The 16,610-nt window shown below is 43.2% G+C and overlaps 1 protein-coding gene across 1 annotated transcript; it reads left to right on the forward strand.

Moving 5' to 3' along the window:
* The first annotated feature begins 356 nt into the window (after nt 1–356).
* Nucleotides 357–16,609, forward strand: ube4a (ubiquitination factor E4A). The gene is made up of 20 exons (XM_083637267.1): nt 357–437; nt 1,214–1,414; nt 2,690–2,866; nt 4,441–4,556; nt 4,957–5,109; nt 6,033–6,192; nt 6,327–6,529; nt 6,737–6,928; nt 7,740–8,073; nt 9,251–9,377; nt 9,622–9,929; nt 10,094–10,226; nt 10,386–10,576; nt 10,899–10,999; nt 11,369–11,482; nt 12,234–12,408; nt 12,506–12,686; nt 13,008–13,155; nt 13,364–13,521; nt 15,419–16,609. Exons 2-20 carry the CDS (start codon nt 1,285–1,287, stop codon nt 15,552–15,554), a joined length of 3,237 nt encoding a protein of 1,078 aa, XP_083493393.1. The 5' UTR covers nt 357–437; nt 1,214–1,284; the 3' UTR covers nt 15,555–16,609.
* Nucleotide 16,610: the final 1 nt, after the last annotated feature.

Below are 16,610 nucleotides of genomic sequence, written 5' to 3' on the forward strand. Positions count from 1 at the left end.
GAAACTACCTCCATGTGGTTTGGGACAAGTGACACAAATCAGACTTGGAGCATCCAGACTCATAAAACCAATCTGGATAGAATCATTAATAGGTCATTAAAGTTCACAAATCAGATTTGGCCTCCTAGTCTGAAGGGTTTACAGTGTAAACCCTTGGCCATGTTCAGACTAGGAGGCCAAAACTGATGTCTGATACACACAGTGTAACAAAACTTTACACTGTGGGTGAAGGAGCCCTTTGGACTGTTGTTTGTTTGAGGTGCTGTTTAGATAGATAGAGGAATTCGCATATGGGCGTGCTCTGTACATAGGGGGCGTGCTTGTAGCCTGCTCGTCTCACATTGATGACGTTTACAATTTATATTTACTGAGGAACTGCTAATAGGTTTCGTAGAAGCATTTTTCTTCCAAAACACACATTTTTACTCAACTAACAGGTACGACACTACCCTTTGTAGTCTGTGTATATGATGTAGATTACAAAATGCATTCGGTCATTAAAGTAGTCTATGAAAATAATGTTGAAATGCAGCCGCGTTGATCCCATGACAGCTTAGCTTGCTGTTCTACACGTTAGCTAACCCTGCTAGCTAGCTAACGCTGCTACTACTACAACACTAGTAGTGCTAGGCTACTACTAACCATTCAATGCTACTAACGTCCTTAACAGGTGACACCTCAGCATATTATGAGCTAAATTCTCGTATTACTGCAAGGTACTGATTGAAAGGTGGACATCGATCAAAGTTGCTCAAGCCGCAACGTTAATGAGTGACAGTCAGTCCCGTTCCGCTTGTATTCAACCGATAACCCCTTTCAATAAAATGACTGCTTCAAAACTCTCTTGACTTTCTCATAATTGACACGGAAATCGAATGACATGTATTATGTATAATTGTGGAAAAAACTATCTGATCATTTTTTCCAGACAATGTACAAAGTGATAAATAATGATCAACTAGCTTGCTGTTAATGATGAAGAGGTGTGCAGGTTAGCTGTCTCTGTGTGCTGCTGAATGATGTGTGTGTGTGTGTGTGTGTGTGTGTGTGTGTGTGTGGGGTGATGATGATGATAATCATGGGGATAATCATCGTGATGATGTGATTTATGCAAAATCTTTATGCATGCTCACTAATCCCTGACTTGATTGTTGCAGTTACATTTTTTTGCACTTTTGTCTCCTACGTCTTCTACGATGTTTCTTCTCCCCAGGGCCAGAATCTTGGGCCCCAGTAACAGCAGCAGAATTATCTTGGATGGAGTGAGTGTGGAGCCCTAGTGAGATGACTGACCAGGGTAACAACAACCAGAACATCTCCTGCAACCCCTTCGCTGCCCTCTTCGGCTCACTGGCTGATGCCAAGCAGTTCGCATCAGGCCAGAAACCCCAACAGCTGTCTGCTCAACCACCATGTGAGTAGAGTTGTCACATTGTCTGCAAGCCAATACTAACCGCCACAGCCAGTGCTTATTTGGTCAGTCCCAGGGGTCTTATAATACAATTTATAACGTACCCAGCGAGCATTTTTCGGTTGAAAAGACGTTTAAAAAACGTTTAGGGTCAACGTTGAAAAAACGTGCAAGGAAGGTTTGAAAGTGAAAGTTTTTTCACCCACTATTTGCAGACGTTTATTGAACGTTCAGATTTAGACCATATTTCACCAGGTTCTTAAATTAAAAATTCAGCAGGGCACACGGGATTCGAACCCCGCTTTCCCACATTCAAGCCAGTCCGCGCTGAGCTATAGATTTTCTTATACTCTATAGAGAGCTGGGCACATATATACTCTATCTCGCACACAACTTGTAGACTACATGATTGTCGACGATCGGGAGTTAAGTTATTTTATGTGATGTGTACGAGACTATTATATTAATGTAACAGACTAAAATTATGTTGTGTGTGTGTGTTGTCTATAGGCTGTAGCCTATGGCTTCAGATGTTACTTCATTTAACACCAGAGACTGAGGAGGTACACAGAGCCTCGTATACAGTCTGTTACAATAACATAGCTTCCGCACTTGGTGCAGACCGGTGCAGACTTGCTTTGGTCTAGTCTAGTCAGTCACGGTTAGTATAGCTAGCAATTAAGTACTTGCGCATGCACGTTGCGGCAGGAACTGAATTCATTATTTTATAGTATTGCGCTAAACTATTAACCATAGTTGTGTCCTGGAAGCTTTTTGCTGGCACCACATAGCCTATATAGTCCCATATTTATGATATTTCATGTGACATAAAATGCGTTGAAATGTAGTTTTCGTATAGACCAGATTTCAACTCTCAGTTACACAATAAAATGGACAAATGCCAATCCACACACTATCAATATTGCCTCTATTCCAAGCTACAACAAATGTTTTAACAATATGATGAACCAAATTGTGTTTTTTTACACGTTTACGTTGTAACCGCATTTTAGCCGGTTGAAAAGAGGGTGAAATTAGGTCTTAGACGTTCAAACCCAATATCACCCAGATTTCAACTAAAAATCAACGTTGAAAAAACGTTTTGTGCTCGCTGGGTAATTTCAAGGCTAAAGAAGCAGCTGTGGTCTTTTAATGACCAGTGTAGCCCATGATAACATTCTTCTGACTTTAATTAATGAATTAATTAATTAATTAATTTATTATTATTATTATTATTAATTATTACCGTATACTTAACTTGTGTGTCCTGGATTGCAGTGGAGGAGTCAGGAGAGAGCGAGTCGGAGTCGGAGAACTCTGTGTCAGACAGCATTGATGACAATGACGACTCGGTGGCAGAGATCAGTCGCTCATTCCGCTCCCGTCAAGAGCTGTGTGAACAGCTCAACGTCAATCACATGATCCAGCGGATATTCCTCATCACACTGGACAACAGTGAGTCAAAGGGGGGGGGGGGAAATCAGAGTTTCATCTTGAACCTGAGACAGAAGCTTAGGCCATAAGTTAGGCCATTATGTAGAATGTGGAGCGGCAAGTTGTGCCTAATTTTGAACTTACATTTTTGGGACGAGTGCTGTCAAATCTGTTTTCCATAAAGCTTTGTAGTTGTTATGACAGAGATTTTCATTATGTTTTCGATCAGACACGGATTGGCTTGGGCTGTAGTCCCTACGCCTATTTTGTGTTGGATAAACATGTCCCCACGCTAGAAGGGTGACAAACTGATATTGGCCCAAGGCTAGCATGTTGTAGTTCTATTTGAATGACACCTGTTTTAAATAAAAGCTGTATTGGACTCTACACTAAAGAAAACGCTGAAATTAGAAACGTTGGGAATAAAGGCATTAAAGTTGCATAGGAAGTCTGAAAAACATAAAGCCGCTGTAAAAAGACTGCAGGAAACACCTGCCATCACCCAATATCGTCTCATATCGGAAGCATCAAAGTCCGGCCCCAGCGTGACCCGCTGGGTAGGTAGATGGTGTAGTAGAGTTTGCCTAACTAAGGCTGAGCAGTTGCAGTCGCTTTCATGATGGAATCAATTGCAGCAGCAGAGTGACTGATAATTGATCGGTGTTTTAAAGCAGTGGTTCTCAAATGGCGGTCCGGGGACCCCCAGGGGTCCGTGGCACTTTGCCACTTTTATTTTGTCAGGAAAAAAAAAAAAAAAAAATATATACTTTTTGCAAAAGCTTCATAGTTCAACGAAAATATTTTATGCTTTAAATCTAAAATGGTTCATCGATTACCTTCTAATCTAACAAACCTATCAATTTAAAAGTAGAGCACGTTACCATGGAAACAATTAAGCTTAGCCCAAAATCACAAATCAGAATGAGGGGGTCCTCGGTATATTTTCTATCTTGTAAGGGGTCTTTGGCTGAAAAACATTTGAGAACCTCTGTTTTAAAGTATCCACTGTCTGTGTGTATGTCATCAAGGAATACCACGCCCACCACCTCCTCCCTTTCATCAGCCTCAATCAGACTGACAGAAACGTGCTTGCTGATGTAAAAGTTTTTTTTAAATAACAGCCTAGTCTCATCTATTGTTCTTTGTGGTGTTGGGGTGCAGTCCATCTTGAAAGTGTAATTTGAAGTTTCCAGTAAGAAACGAATGACTCACCGCCCTTTTAGACAGTACAGAGACCTGGGCCAGTGATGAGGTGGCTGCAGCTGCTCACCGCTGAGACGAGTGATGAGACTGCACGGAGATGAGTCACGATGATCCGGAAATGAGTGTTTTCAAAAGCCCTCTGATGAACCCTTTGACCACCTGAGTCTGTCTGAATATAAACCTGAGCGAAGTAAATAAGAGACACAAGTCATTTATTTTCTACCTGGGGTTTTCTATACATGCTGTGAATTTGATCCTTCTGTACCCTCGGTAACAGAATTCTAATGTTGGGTTTATTCATTTCACACTGCAATTATTCCCGTATTTCATTTCATATTTTGTTATTTTGAGCTATGATTTGAGCTGCACCCTGGTTTCATTGTTACCCGTAGGTGATCCCAGTCTGAGAGGAGATGTTAATGGGATCCCTCCTCGCTGTGTGTACCTGGAGGAGATGGCTGCAGATCTGGATGGGCAGGACTGGCTCGACATGGACAACATAGAACAGGTTGAATGTCTTCAGTCTTGTAGTGAGACATGTCCACAGTCAGCTGCTCTTTGTCAGGAATATCTTACCTCTCCTTTCTTCCAATGTCTTGTTTGTATCCCCTCAGTAAAGCACTAAACAAATGGTGCAATTTGAGAAGGGATGGGACTACAAGAAAGACCAAGAGCAACAAACGCGTTCAGAATACATTCAGATGCAAGGAAGTGACGAGTAGATAAACATGTTTTGGGATGGCATGGGATTTGTGGATTTCATTATTTCACATTCTATTTTAGATGGTTGGAAACAAAAAGTGTGGCTGAGCCACCCAACAGTTAAATCAGCAGCACAACAAAGGAAGCAAATGAGCCAAATTTATACTGACAGAGTTCTGCCTGTGATATTTCCCTCTGCCCTGCAGGCTCTATTTAACCGTCTGCTGCTACTAGAGCCAGGAAACCAGCTTATCTACATGACCTCATGCAGCGCTGTGAACCTCTCTGCTGACCGGGATGCTGGGCAGAAATGTGCTGTCCCTTACCTTTATGCTTGCTACCAGAGAGCAAAGGAAGAGGTGGGTACCTACATTAGAAAATACCTTATCTATCTATTCACACCTGTCAACTTCTGGTTCAGGCACTGGTTTTTTCTCGGATTGACTACTGTAACGCCCTTCTGGCTGGCCTCCCCGCAAGTACATTCAAACCCCTTCAGTTGATCCAAAATACGGCAGCTCGAACTGTTTTCAACCAACCCAAAAGAGCACACATCACACCCCTGCTCATTTCCCTCCACTGGCTCCCCGTAGCTGCCCGCATCAAATTTAAAGCCTTGTCACTCGCCTTCAAAATTGCAACAAATACAGCACCTGCCTACCTGAGCTCACTCATCCATCTCTACACCCCATCCCGCTCACTTCGCTCCGCTAATGAAAGACTCCTGGTACTACCCCCTCCAACTAGTCCCATGTCACGGAGCGGTCTGTTCTCCTCTGTGGTTCCCCGGTGGTGGAACGATTTGCCCCACTCCATCCGTTCCGCAGAATCGTTCCCCATCTTCAAAAAAAGACTCAAGACCCATCTCTTTTATGTTCACTATCAAATTGATTAAGAAGGATGTGAATGGAAATTATATTAGTTTTGGTTGAATGTTATTGCTGTATGATGTGGAATGAATGGCTTGATGCTGACTTTTATACATTGTTATTGTTTGGATGTTGCTGAATGTGCGGCTTGATAGTTGAATTTTAATGCAGTTTGCACACCGTGTTTGTATACTGTTATGCACTTTTATATTGACTATGTTCTTTTATTCTACGTTCTTATCATGTTCTGTACGTCGCTTTGGATAAAAGCGTCTGCTAAATGCAATAAAGTAAAGTAAAGAAAAGAATGCTGTTCAGAGAGCACCTTCTGTGTGTATTCCTCACTTCATTGTGGGTAATCCTGGTAATTGGAACACAGGAATAACCTAATTTCTTCGTCATCTCTGCACCAGGTGACAAAAGTACGAGAGAAGCTGCTGCCGTTTGCCGTCCGCAGTAAGAACTTGACAGTGTCGAACACGCGGACGGTTCTGCTCACCCCCGAGATTTACACCACCCAGAACGTCTATGAACAGCTTCTGGACCTGCTGCTGGAGGGCATCAGTGGAGCACGTAGGTCCTGGTTTGGGCTAAATTAGATTCTGTTCTTCTCGTTTTCACTTTTGTCTTTGGTGCAGCCTCTCCTCTAGTCTTCTCTACTCGATCTCTTATAAAGCTGTAACCTGAGTGTTTTCACTGCATTTCAGAACCAGAGGAGTTGGTGGAGTTTGTGGAGGAGGTCATTGCTGGCCTGCTGTCTGACCAGGAGGTGCGTACCTTCGGGGAGGTGGTAGTACCAGTCCTTGATATCTTCCAGGGGCGCATCAATGACTTGGACCTGTGCCAGCCTCTCCTCTACTCCTACCTAGATGTGCTGCTCTACTTCAGCCACCAAAAAGATATTGCCAAGGTCAGGAGAACATTTTGCTTGCAGATCGAAAGGAGTAACTGACAGCATCAGTGCAATGGAGCAATCACACAACATTTCATAGTGGTAACCTGACCTTCAGAGTACCATCCAACTTTCAAGTTGATGTGATTTCAGTGCAGAAAAACGTCAAAACCTTCCCACACTCACCACATTTTTTTGCATCTTCTCCTCTGCTCCTACAAGTAGGTTTTAGTGGAACACATCCAGCCCAAAGACCCAGCTAATGGTTTGCAGTACCAGAAGAGTCTCCTGGGGGCGGTGCTGAGTATCTCCTGCCTGCTGAAAACCCCAGGTGTTGTGGAGGGTCACGGCTACTTCCTCAACCCCTCCCGTTCCAGTGCACAGGAGACAAAGGTCCAGGAGGCCAACATCCACCAGGTGAACAGATGCTCTTTAGTTTGAGGTTTTCAGCCACAAATTGCTTAATTAAATTGGAGCTAGATTGGAACGATATGGAGTCGTTTAAATAAACAATCATTTTAATACTTTTTTCATTATGAATTTGAATCAGATCAGTATGCAGTTTTTTTGGGGGCATGAGATGTAATTTATTTTTTCCCTTGACTAAACTGAGGTGAGCTGCCAAAAGTAGCCAAGCAGATTTAGTGCTATAACAATAATTTAATGATTCTAATAAAGTAATCTCATTTATGGAGTACTGATTTCAATGTGATTTTGGGATCAATATAAATAGATAATCACTAGATATAGGCTAGTTGATGAAAATGAGCACACATCTTTTAAAAATTTTATGACAGACCAACCTATATTGGTCGCAGCTAAACATAAAGAAAATGTGTTGCACTTCGATATAAAATACTGAGAACTTGATGAGGGTGGGTGTGTGAGGGGTGGGTTTATGCAAGATTTGTAAAGGTTGTGCTCTGTTTCATAATATGTGTATTGTATTGTTGCTTGAAATACTCTGATACTACATACTGTTCTCTACCTATATATATTTTTGTACCAATAAAAACAGTTACAATACTGAGAACTACACAAAAAATGGTTCTTCAGAAATTTTTTGTGCATTTATGCCATATCAATCTATTCTCAAAATAATATTCGCAAAACCCACTGGCTTGTCAGTATTTATGTCTTTTCAACTTGTAACTATGCAAGGGTGTGCATCTTGCAAATGTATTGACATTGTATAGGGTTAATGATCTTTACTTCCCTTGCTGTTCAGTTTATGGGCCAGTTCCATGACAAGCTGCACCAGATCCTGAAGAACCTGCTTCAGCGCCCCGGCGAGACGCGCCACCTGCTCCTCTCTTGGTTGGGTGGCTGTCTGCAGGCCAATGCTGGCCGTACCAAGATATGGGCCAATCAGATGCCCGAGATCTTCTTCCAGATGTACGCCTCAGATGCTTTCTTCCTAAACTTGGGTGCAGCACTGCTAAAGCTGTGCCAGCCCTTCTGTCGGCCACGTTCGCCCAAACTACTCACCTTCAACCCCTCCTACTGCGCACTCAAGGAGCTGAGCGAAGAAGAGAGGCGCAATCGCAACGTGCATGCCAGAGGTGAATATGTCTGTGAAAAAGCATGAAAGAGTCACAGATATTCCCTGTCACCACTTTTAACACGTTGACTGCCACTGACGTATATATACGTCAAAAGAAATCCAGCGGTTCACTGCCATTGACGTATTAATACGTCAAAAAAAAATCGATTTTTTTTTTTTTGACGGTGCTACGTGGATCAATGCCCCCCGCGTCTCCTATGGAGATATTGGAAGTATTGAATGTGTATAATCTATTTTACCGACCAGCTAGGTGGCGACGGTCCTCTCCCGACAGAGATAAAGTCAACCAAAAGCAGCCGCCTCCCGCGGCTGCTTCCTCCATTCTCAAGGAAATGGCTTGGCGATTTTACAGTCAGAAACGAACGAGCCTCAACGAACGAGCCTCAAGAAGATACTGTAGGCGGGGACGCTTTCGCGCTGCTGCGGTGGGGGGTTCCAGAAATGGACTGTGTGGGCAGCATAAAGCCTAGAGTCGCACGGGGCTTCATCGGGGCTCTCAAACCCAAGAGACGAGTGAGACCTATCCACACTCGCTGCCAGGGAGGGAGGCTGCTCAAACTCGCTGCCAGGGAGGGAGGCTGCTCAAACTCCCAGCAGCAGAGCACTCGCTTGTGACAAACGCAGGCTGAAAGCCACTAGACACGCCCACGGAGGGAGGAGTTGAAGGAGAGGGCGTTCGGAACTATATTGTTTGGATGTCTGATCTCTCACTGATGCCAAAAATAAATGGTTAAAGTGACTGTTCTGCCTGTTTGATTGAATTTCACAAAACTGCGATTATCTCAGCTTTCACTCTCAGACGCTAAAACCATGCTGTACTCAACGGCTAATATCTACATAACTACTAACTCTACAAACTAACTCTTTTAGACAGAGAAAGCACACATTCTATTAGTACTTTTGTGAACTTTGTGTTGACAAACTCCAAGCAGAAAAGAATCCTCGGCTCTTGTAAAATGAGCCAGAATCCTCAAAAAAACGGCTTGGCAAAAGCTACCTACAGCAAAAAAAAAAACGGCTGGCAGTCAATGTGTTAATTTGTTTTCCCTTTAATTTTATGTAACCATTTTAATGCTAGTGCAGCAATTCAGATTTTTTTTAATTTATGGCAGTAGGATTTTCAGGTAGAACATTCTCAATTATGTGACTAAAGGACGACTTATCTCCTGCACCAGGTCTCGACAAGGAAACCTGTCTGGTCCCTGCGCCCCCTCATCAGCCAGTGGAGTCTGCCCAGTCCTACAGCCTGCTGACTGAAAACCTCATCCTCACACAACTCACCCTGCACCTCGGCTTCCACAGGTGCAAAAACACACACAAAAACACAAACATGCTCAGATCTTCCGTAAAGAAGTTCAAGAGAAGCTGGGGTACTTTCGTTACTTGAAGGCAGCACAGTTTCAGAGCTCCCACCACAACTATAGTATACTATTCCTCATGTCTCCACCATATGTCTACATTGACCTGTGTTTGTGTCTCTTCTTTTTGTGTTATTTGTTTGTTTGTCATGTTTTTGTGGTCCACCTGTCTGCATGTGCATGCGCAGACTCCACGAGCAGATGGTGAAGATGAACCAGTCTCTCCACCGGCTCCAGGTCACATGGCAGGAAGCCCAGCGAACAGGCAGCTCGACGTCGGAGCAGCTCCTGGAGCAGTTTGAGCGTCTAATGATCGTTTACCTCTCTACCAAAGCTGCGGCCACACAGCCTGCCATGCTGCAATGCTGCCTGAACCTCCAAGCCTCCTCTGGTGCTCTCCTGGTTCAGCTGGGCCTGGGAAACCAGGGGCCTGAACATTTACCACTCACCTTCCCCCTGGCTTCCCTACAGAGTAGTATGCTGTGCTATGTACCAGGTAGGTCCCAAACAAAAAGCCTAGCCGTGGGGTAGAGAATTTAAATATTTTGCAATGTAGTAGAAGTCAGTTAGTTGTTTGTTTATGTTGAATATTCTCAGCATTGCAGTCATTAAATAAGTCTTTAATGTAAATAAATAAATAAGCCTTTTCCTGTCTCTCAGAGTTTTTTGCAGAGAACTTGGGAGATTTTTTCATCTTCCTGCGTCGATTTGCAGACGAGGTTTTGGAGTCGTCTGCTGAAAGTCTGGAGCAGACACTCAACTTCATCACAGTCTTCATGGGCAACGTAGAGAGGTACAAGACCAGAGATTTGTAGTGCCGTGTTGGGGATTGGAGTCAGTTGTCAGGTGTGATGAAAGGAAGACCTGTGGGCCCAGTGGGGCTTATCAGATGCAGGGCATCTTGAAGTGCTCACTTATTGTTCCTAACCTTCCCACCCTGCCTCTTCAATAGGATGAAGAACCCACACTTACGGGCAAAGCTGGCAGAGGTCCTAGAGGCGGTGATGCCCCACATGGAGCCTGTGGCTTCCAGTGCTGCTCAGCCAATCATGTTCCAGCGAGAGAGAGTCTTCTGTACCTACAGACACGCGCCTCAGCTGGCTGAGGCCCTCATCACTGTGTTCGTAGACATTGAGTTCACTGGTGAGGGACATGGTTGTATTATTATATAAGATGTTTTATTGTTACTGTGCAGCTGGTAACTGCTTTGGGGGTTTGGCTTTAATGATACTACAGTCTCACCAAAACCCATTATTTAACTCATTCTGTGGGAAGGGACTTGAACCAGACACACTAGAGGTTCAATTTGAATCTGGGTCTGAGTTTCCAGGGTCTGCTCAGATCCAGGTTTATGTTATGTTTCAAGAGAGGAGGAGGAAGTGGAAAGAACTAAAGACAAATGTTAGATTGCAGCAGATAGCAATGAAGCACAGTTGATTTTATTTGGGTCCCCCCCCCCTCTCAGGTGATCCTCACCAGTTTGAACAGAAATTCAACTACAGAAGACCCATGTATCCCATCCTCAAGTACATGTGGGGCAAAGAAAGCTACAGAGAGAGTATCAAGGTAATAAATACCTCATCAGATGATTTTGTTATATAATTTTAATTTAAGAGTGCAGAGTTTGATTCCTGGCCAGGCAGTTTGCATGATTGTTCTTCCATGTTTTGCGTCACTTTTCTCTCTCAGTCCAAAGACATGCAAGTCAGGTTGATTGTAGACTGTAAAGTAAATTGTCAAGAACTGTGAATGAGAGTGTGATGGTTAGGGTGCATCTCAAAGCATGGATAGGCTGCGACCCTCAGTAGGAATAATTAAGAAAGTCAATTAAGAATACACAATTAACGTCAATGTGATTCTATATCTGAAAAGAGTAATTTATCAATCAGATTTATGCCAATGTGCTATTCGTCTTGTTGAATGTCTCTCTTTCAGTGTCTGGCTGTCTATGCATCTGAGAACCTGGAGGCCATGAACCCCCCTCTGTTCCTGCGGTACCTCAACCTGCTGATGAATGATGCCATCTTCCTACTGGATGAGGCTATTCAGGTGAGACTGTGACACTTTTGGGAGTTCATAAAAAATGTAGTAAAGTATAGATAGACAGACTTTTGGCAAGTAAGCTCCTCAATCAAGTTACCACTGGGCAATGAGCAGATTGGTACCAATTTTCACATCTGTTTGCCCAATATTTATTCAATTTGCTGTCGTGGATACTAATGCTTTAGAACACTGTGTCTTTAGTGGCTGGTATATGCTACTTTAGCATTTCAGGAACTGTATTCATAAGCACCACACACAATACTGGACACAAAGAGGGAAACATCTAACAATTTTGTCATTGCATAGCACTATGATTACTATACTTTACTATATGATGACTATTGATGAAAACGAATTTGCCCAAAAATGTAGAATCAATGGAATCGAATAGCAACTTTATTTTTTCCCATAGGGAAATGTGGGTTGTAGTGTAACACATTTGAGGTGTCCACTGTAAGTATAAATAAAAGAATAGAATAAAGTAACAGAGCAAAATGCCAGACAATGGACATCATCAATATGCAATACACTGTACTATATCCAAGTGTCGTGTGTAGAGGTGGCATTCATTTACATCTCGTCTTATTTCATTTCTTGAGTCTTAGTAATGTTTCCTTCTTACTCAGACCAGGGCCATACAATCTCTCTCTCTCTCTCTCTCTCTCTGACCTCAGATGTTTTCATGGGCTCAGTTTAAGATCAAAATAATAAGAATGCTTTCTTTTCTTTTCTTTTCCTTCTTTTTGTTTGTTTGTAGTACCTGAGTAAAATCAAGCTTCTGCAGCTCGAGCGGGATCGAGGGGAATGGGAGGGTCTGGCTGCTGACGCCCGAAGAGAGAAGGAGTCCAGCCTGCAGATGTTCGGACAGCTGGGACGCTTCCACAACATCATGTCCAACGAGACCATCGGCACGCTGGCCTTCCTCACCTCAGGTCAGCCAGGAAGGATAGTTCCATGTAATCCTGTTCATTAGTCAATGTAATTCAAGGTTATCTTCATCCCCCCCTCCCCTTTATTCCTCCCTCCCAGAGATCAAGGGCATCTTTGTGCACCCGTTCCTGGCTGAGAGGATCATCTCCATGCTTAACTACTTCCTGCAGCACCTGGTGGGACCCAAGATGGGTGCCCTAAAGGTCAAGGACTTCAGTGAGTTTGACTTCAAACCTCAGCAGCTCGTCTCAGACATCTGCACCATCTACTTGAACCTGGGGTATGTTTCTCAAACTGAATTGGATGATCAAAGGGGGAAAGTGTTCTTTACACCGAATGGTTAGAAGATATTTTTTCTAATGGTTAGATATTTGTTCTCTTTTTAATCTTTGTTCCAAACTTCCATACCTTATTTCTTTATTGGTGCCATGTTCTCTTGAAGAAAAAAATACAGTTGCACATTACCGTACACACCTGCAGTATATGTGCTGCAAATATACAATGTTATACGTTTCATAGATTTAATTGAGTACATATAATAAATAAGCCACTGTTCTGGTTTCCAAAATAATAATTAATAATGTTTCTTTGTCTTTGGTAGTGACGAAGAGAACTTCTGTGCTACAGTCCCTAAAGATGGCCGATCGTACTCTCCTACCCTCTTCTCTCAGACTGTTCGGGTCCTGAAGAAGATCAACAAGCCTGGAGACATGATTGTGGGCTTTGGACTCCTTGCTGACAAAATCAAGGTAGAATTTGACTTGGAAACCGTTACCATCCTTTTGCCAGAAATTCAACTAGAATTCATATTTAGTTGCCAGAGGTATGACTAGAATTCATATTTTGTTTTACGACTAGATGTTTTGCAGTCCACTTTTAAAATGTGTACAGTAGGGAATAAGGGGAAAGCATGTAGATAAAAAGTAGATAATCCATCTTCCTGCCTCTCTGTTTCAGTCCCATGCAGACAGACAGCAGCAGGAAGAGGAGACATACTCAGATGCCCCAGATGAGTTCTTGGACCCCATCATGTCCACCCTCATGCTGGATCCTGTTCTACTCCCATCCTCCAATGTGACAGTAGACCGCTCAACCATAGCAAGACATCTACTCAGGTCAGTTACCGTACTTCCTACTTTCCCTAAGTCCTGAAACACTTCAGGACTCATTGGCCTGTTATTAGAAAGGCTGGCAAAACAGCTTGTTATTGTTTAGAAAGCTGCCCAACACATATGTTTTACATCAGTTGTTCTCACCCTTTTTGAGTCGCGACCCCCAAAAAGCTTTAGGCTGGGGTTCGCGACCCCCCGTCCCGCCGCTGCCCAACCCATCAGCAACCCATGATGACCCCCGGGGGTCCCGATCCCCCGCTTGAGAACCACTGTTGTATAGCATGCTATCTAAAAGCACACACCGGGGGCAGCATTATGATGTTTGGTTGTGTGTAAAAAGGCAAAGCCGGCTTCATGGCGAGCCTTCATTATGGCAATAGAGCATTCATTATGACAATAGGATCTCTGTGTAAAAAGGGCTAGTATCTTACTACAGCATAGAATCTCCAGTGGCTAACATCATGGTCTTTTAAGATGGGGAGCGATTGATAGCACACGCCTAGCAATTCATTTTCAATGAGAGATGAGCGGTCAGGTGGGGAGGCCCCCGCGGGCATTCTGACAGGCAGAGTGATCCTGTGGAACTGTTGCGGTCGTGCTTATCTCACTCACAGAGTTTAATGGTTTTTAACTTTTTGGCTGCGTCCACCATGGCCAGCAGCTCTATAAGTCACTCTGTTGGTTGGTCCACAGAAAACAGAAATTCGCATATCTGGTCGCAGAGGTACTTATAGTTTTAACTTGCGCTAGGCTATAAAGTTATGACTATGCTAATGTATCCATGGTTACTTACCACTAGGGTTGGCACCATGGACGATGGCATCGACCATAGTCGATGGGCCGACCCCCATCGACCTCTGACCCTTCTACATTGGACCATCGTGATTATCTGTTCGAATTAAAATTTGGCAGATTTAATAATAAAAAAGGCTAACTCCACTCAACCGCGACACACGGGGCACGCACGGGCGGCATTAAACAAGCGGCAAAGCCTACCTTATCCCCAGTTCAGAGAAGTGGTAAAGCGGAGAGGAAGAGAAGATAAGCAGAAGTCGGTTTTCAACCCAATATGAGTAATGTTACAAGTCTTCAACTGTGAATTCAACTCGCCTGTTTCCAAGAACTCTCTCCATTACATACTGTGTAGGCTGCCTGCTGCTGTGTTTCTATCTCTCCTTAACGTAACCTAATGTTAGGTTCAAAACTGAGCCCACACAAATCTAACGTTAGCTGCGAGTAATTCTGCCCCTTTTCTGCCAACTAGTTAAATTAAACACACACACGTTGTTGGTCACGTTCTGTAACGTTAACGTTTGATTGTTTTGCGCCTTTCAATATAGTGATAGCCTACTGTTTGAATCACCTGGCTCTGTGCTGTAGTAGTAGCCTATCCAAGCCCGCTGGTCTCTCATGACATGTAGAGCTCAGCTGTCCTGTTGTAAACGTGAACGTACATTGCAGTGGCGCAGCCAAATGGCACCGCATGGACTTCATAAATCTTTAATTAACCCCACCCCCCGTCAACGACGATGCCATCGTCCATCGCAATGTTTCACTGTGGAACCATCGCGATGGTTATTTAGGTGACATCGCACAACCCTACTTACCACGCATTTACTCACGGAATGCTTATCTGCCTGTACGGGGGTAGGCAGGCGGAGTGCTGCTTACAGTGTGAAAAGAACTAGATTTATTTAGTATTTAGATTTATTCGATTTATTTTTACATGTTATTAATGTGGTCACTACTAATTTATTTTTCCTTAAGCAAAGAAATGTCTGTGCCTTTGGTCTAACAAACGTCTGACACATTACTCAGAATCACAGGTTCAACTTAAGAGTATGATGTGATGTGCATTAGTCAAATAAGTAACCAACCATCCACTGTTTTCTCCTTGTAGTGACCAGACAGACCCATTCAACCGCAGTCCTCTTACCATGGACCAGATCAGGCCAAACAGGGAACTCAAACAACAGATCTTACAGTGGCTGGATAAGCATAAGCAGGAGAGGCTGCAGCTGGGGCCGAGCGGCTAGCCTTGACCCCTCTCGGCAATGAACAATGACTGCATCCCTGTTTTCTTTCCTCGCCCACTACTAGTGCGCTCCTCTGCTTCTCGCCTAATCCATGGTGTGCTTGCCTCTGTGGATTTCTTCAGGCCCTTCCGGTAACAAACTGACATTGCATCAGCCTTTCATGCAGCCTTCATGTTCAATGGAATATCGCTATTTGTGACAACAGTCGAGGCAAACTCAAGCCCACACAGAGTGGTGACAAGTTCAAAATCTATACGAACTAGCTGCTGTTGTGCTCCCATGATGCCCTATGGTAGTGGGGTGATACAGCCTACATTCAGAACTATGGCCAGAAGTACCAGTTATGCAGAACTTGTTGAAGGTACTGTATTAACTCTTGACTGACCAGCCAGTCTGCCAACAAAAGATTTTATACTGCAGAGTAAGTATTTTTGGGAACTCAGATGGCAGAACATGGAATCCTGTCTGGTTTGATTTGTCCACGTTCATACATTAAACACCATAACTATATGCAGTGGTCATCACTCTCCGTTGAATTTACATTTACTAGGTTAACTAATTTATCTTCTAGCATTATGGGCTGAATCTATTTGTTTTATGCAAGCATAATGTATGTATGAACATGTGGGCAAGCAGTTCTTCATCAGTGGAATCGGTGCCTAAAACCAAGAGCCTTGCAGTAATGTCAATGAATGAAGATCAGACTTAGTTCATACTCTTAAATGACATTGTTGTTAGTTTGTTCCTCTGAGGCATACGGGGAACTATAGGTAGAATATCAAATAAAGTGGGAGAGCGAGAGACGAGTAGCAGAAGATGAATACTTGTTTGAGTAGCTTTTTGGATTGAAGGTTTTAATGGTTGTTAAAGATGTGAGGGAGAGCATTATGTATCTGTTGGCATGCATTCATACTGTATGTTGAATATCTACCACCTGACTGATTACATGGGTTAAATTATAATGCAATATTTTTGTTTTAATTGTGATTATAAATAATTATTTTAGATGTACAGTATGTATGATTAAGAAATTAAAAACAAACTATTGTGTGTTAT

The sequence above is a fragment of the Poromitra crassiceps genome, assembly GCF_964638095.1.
Source record: "Poromitra crassiceps genome assembly, chromosome: 5".
Classification (NCBI taxonomy): Eukaryota; Metazoa; Chordata; class Actinopteri; order Beryciformes; family Melamphaidae; genus Poromitra; species Poromitra crassiceps.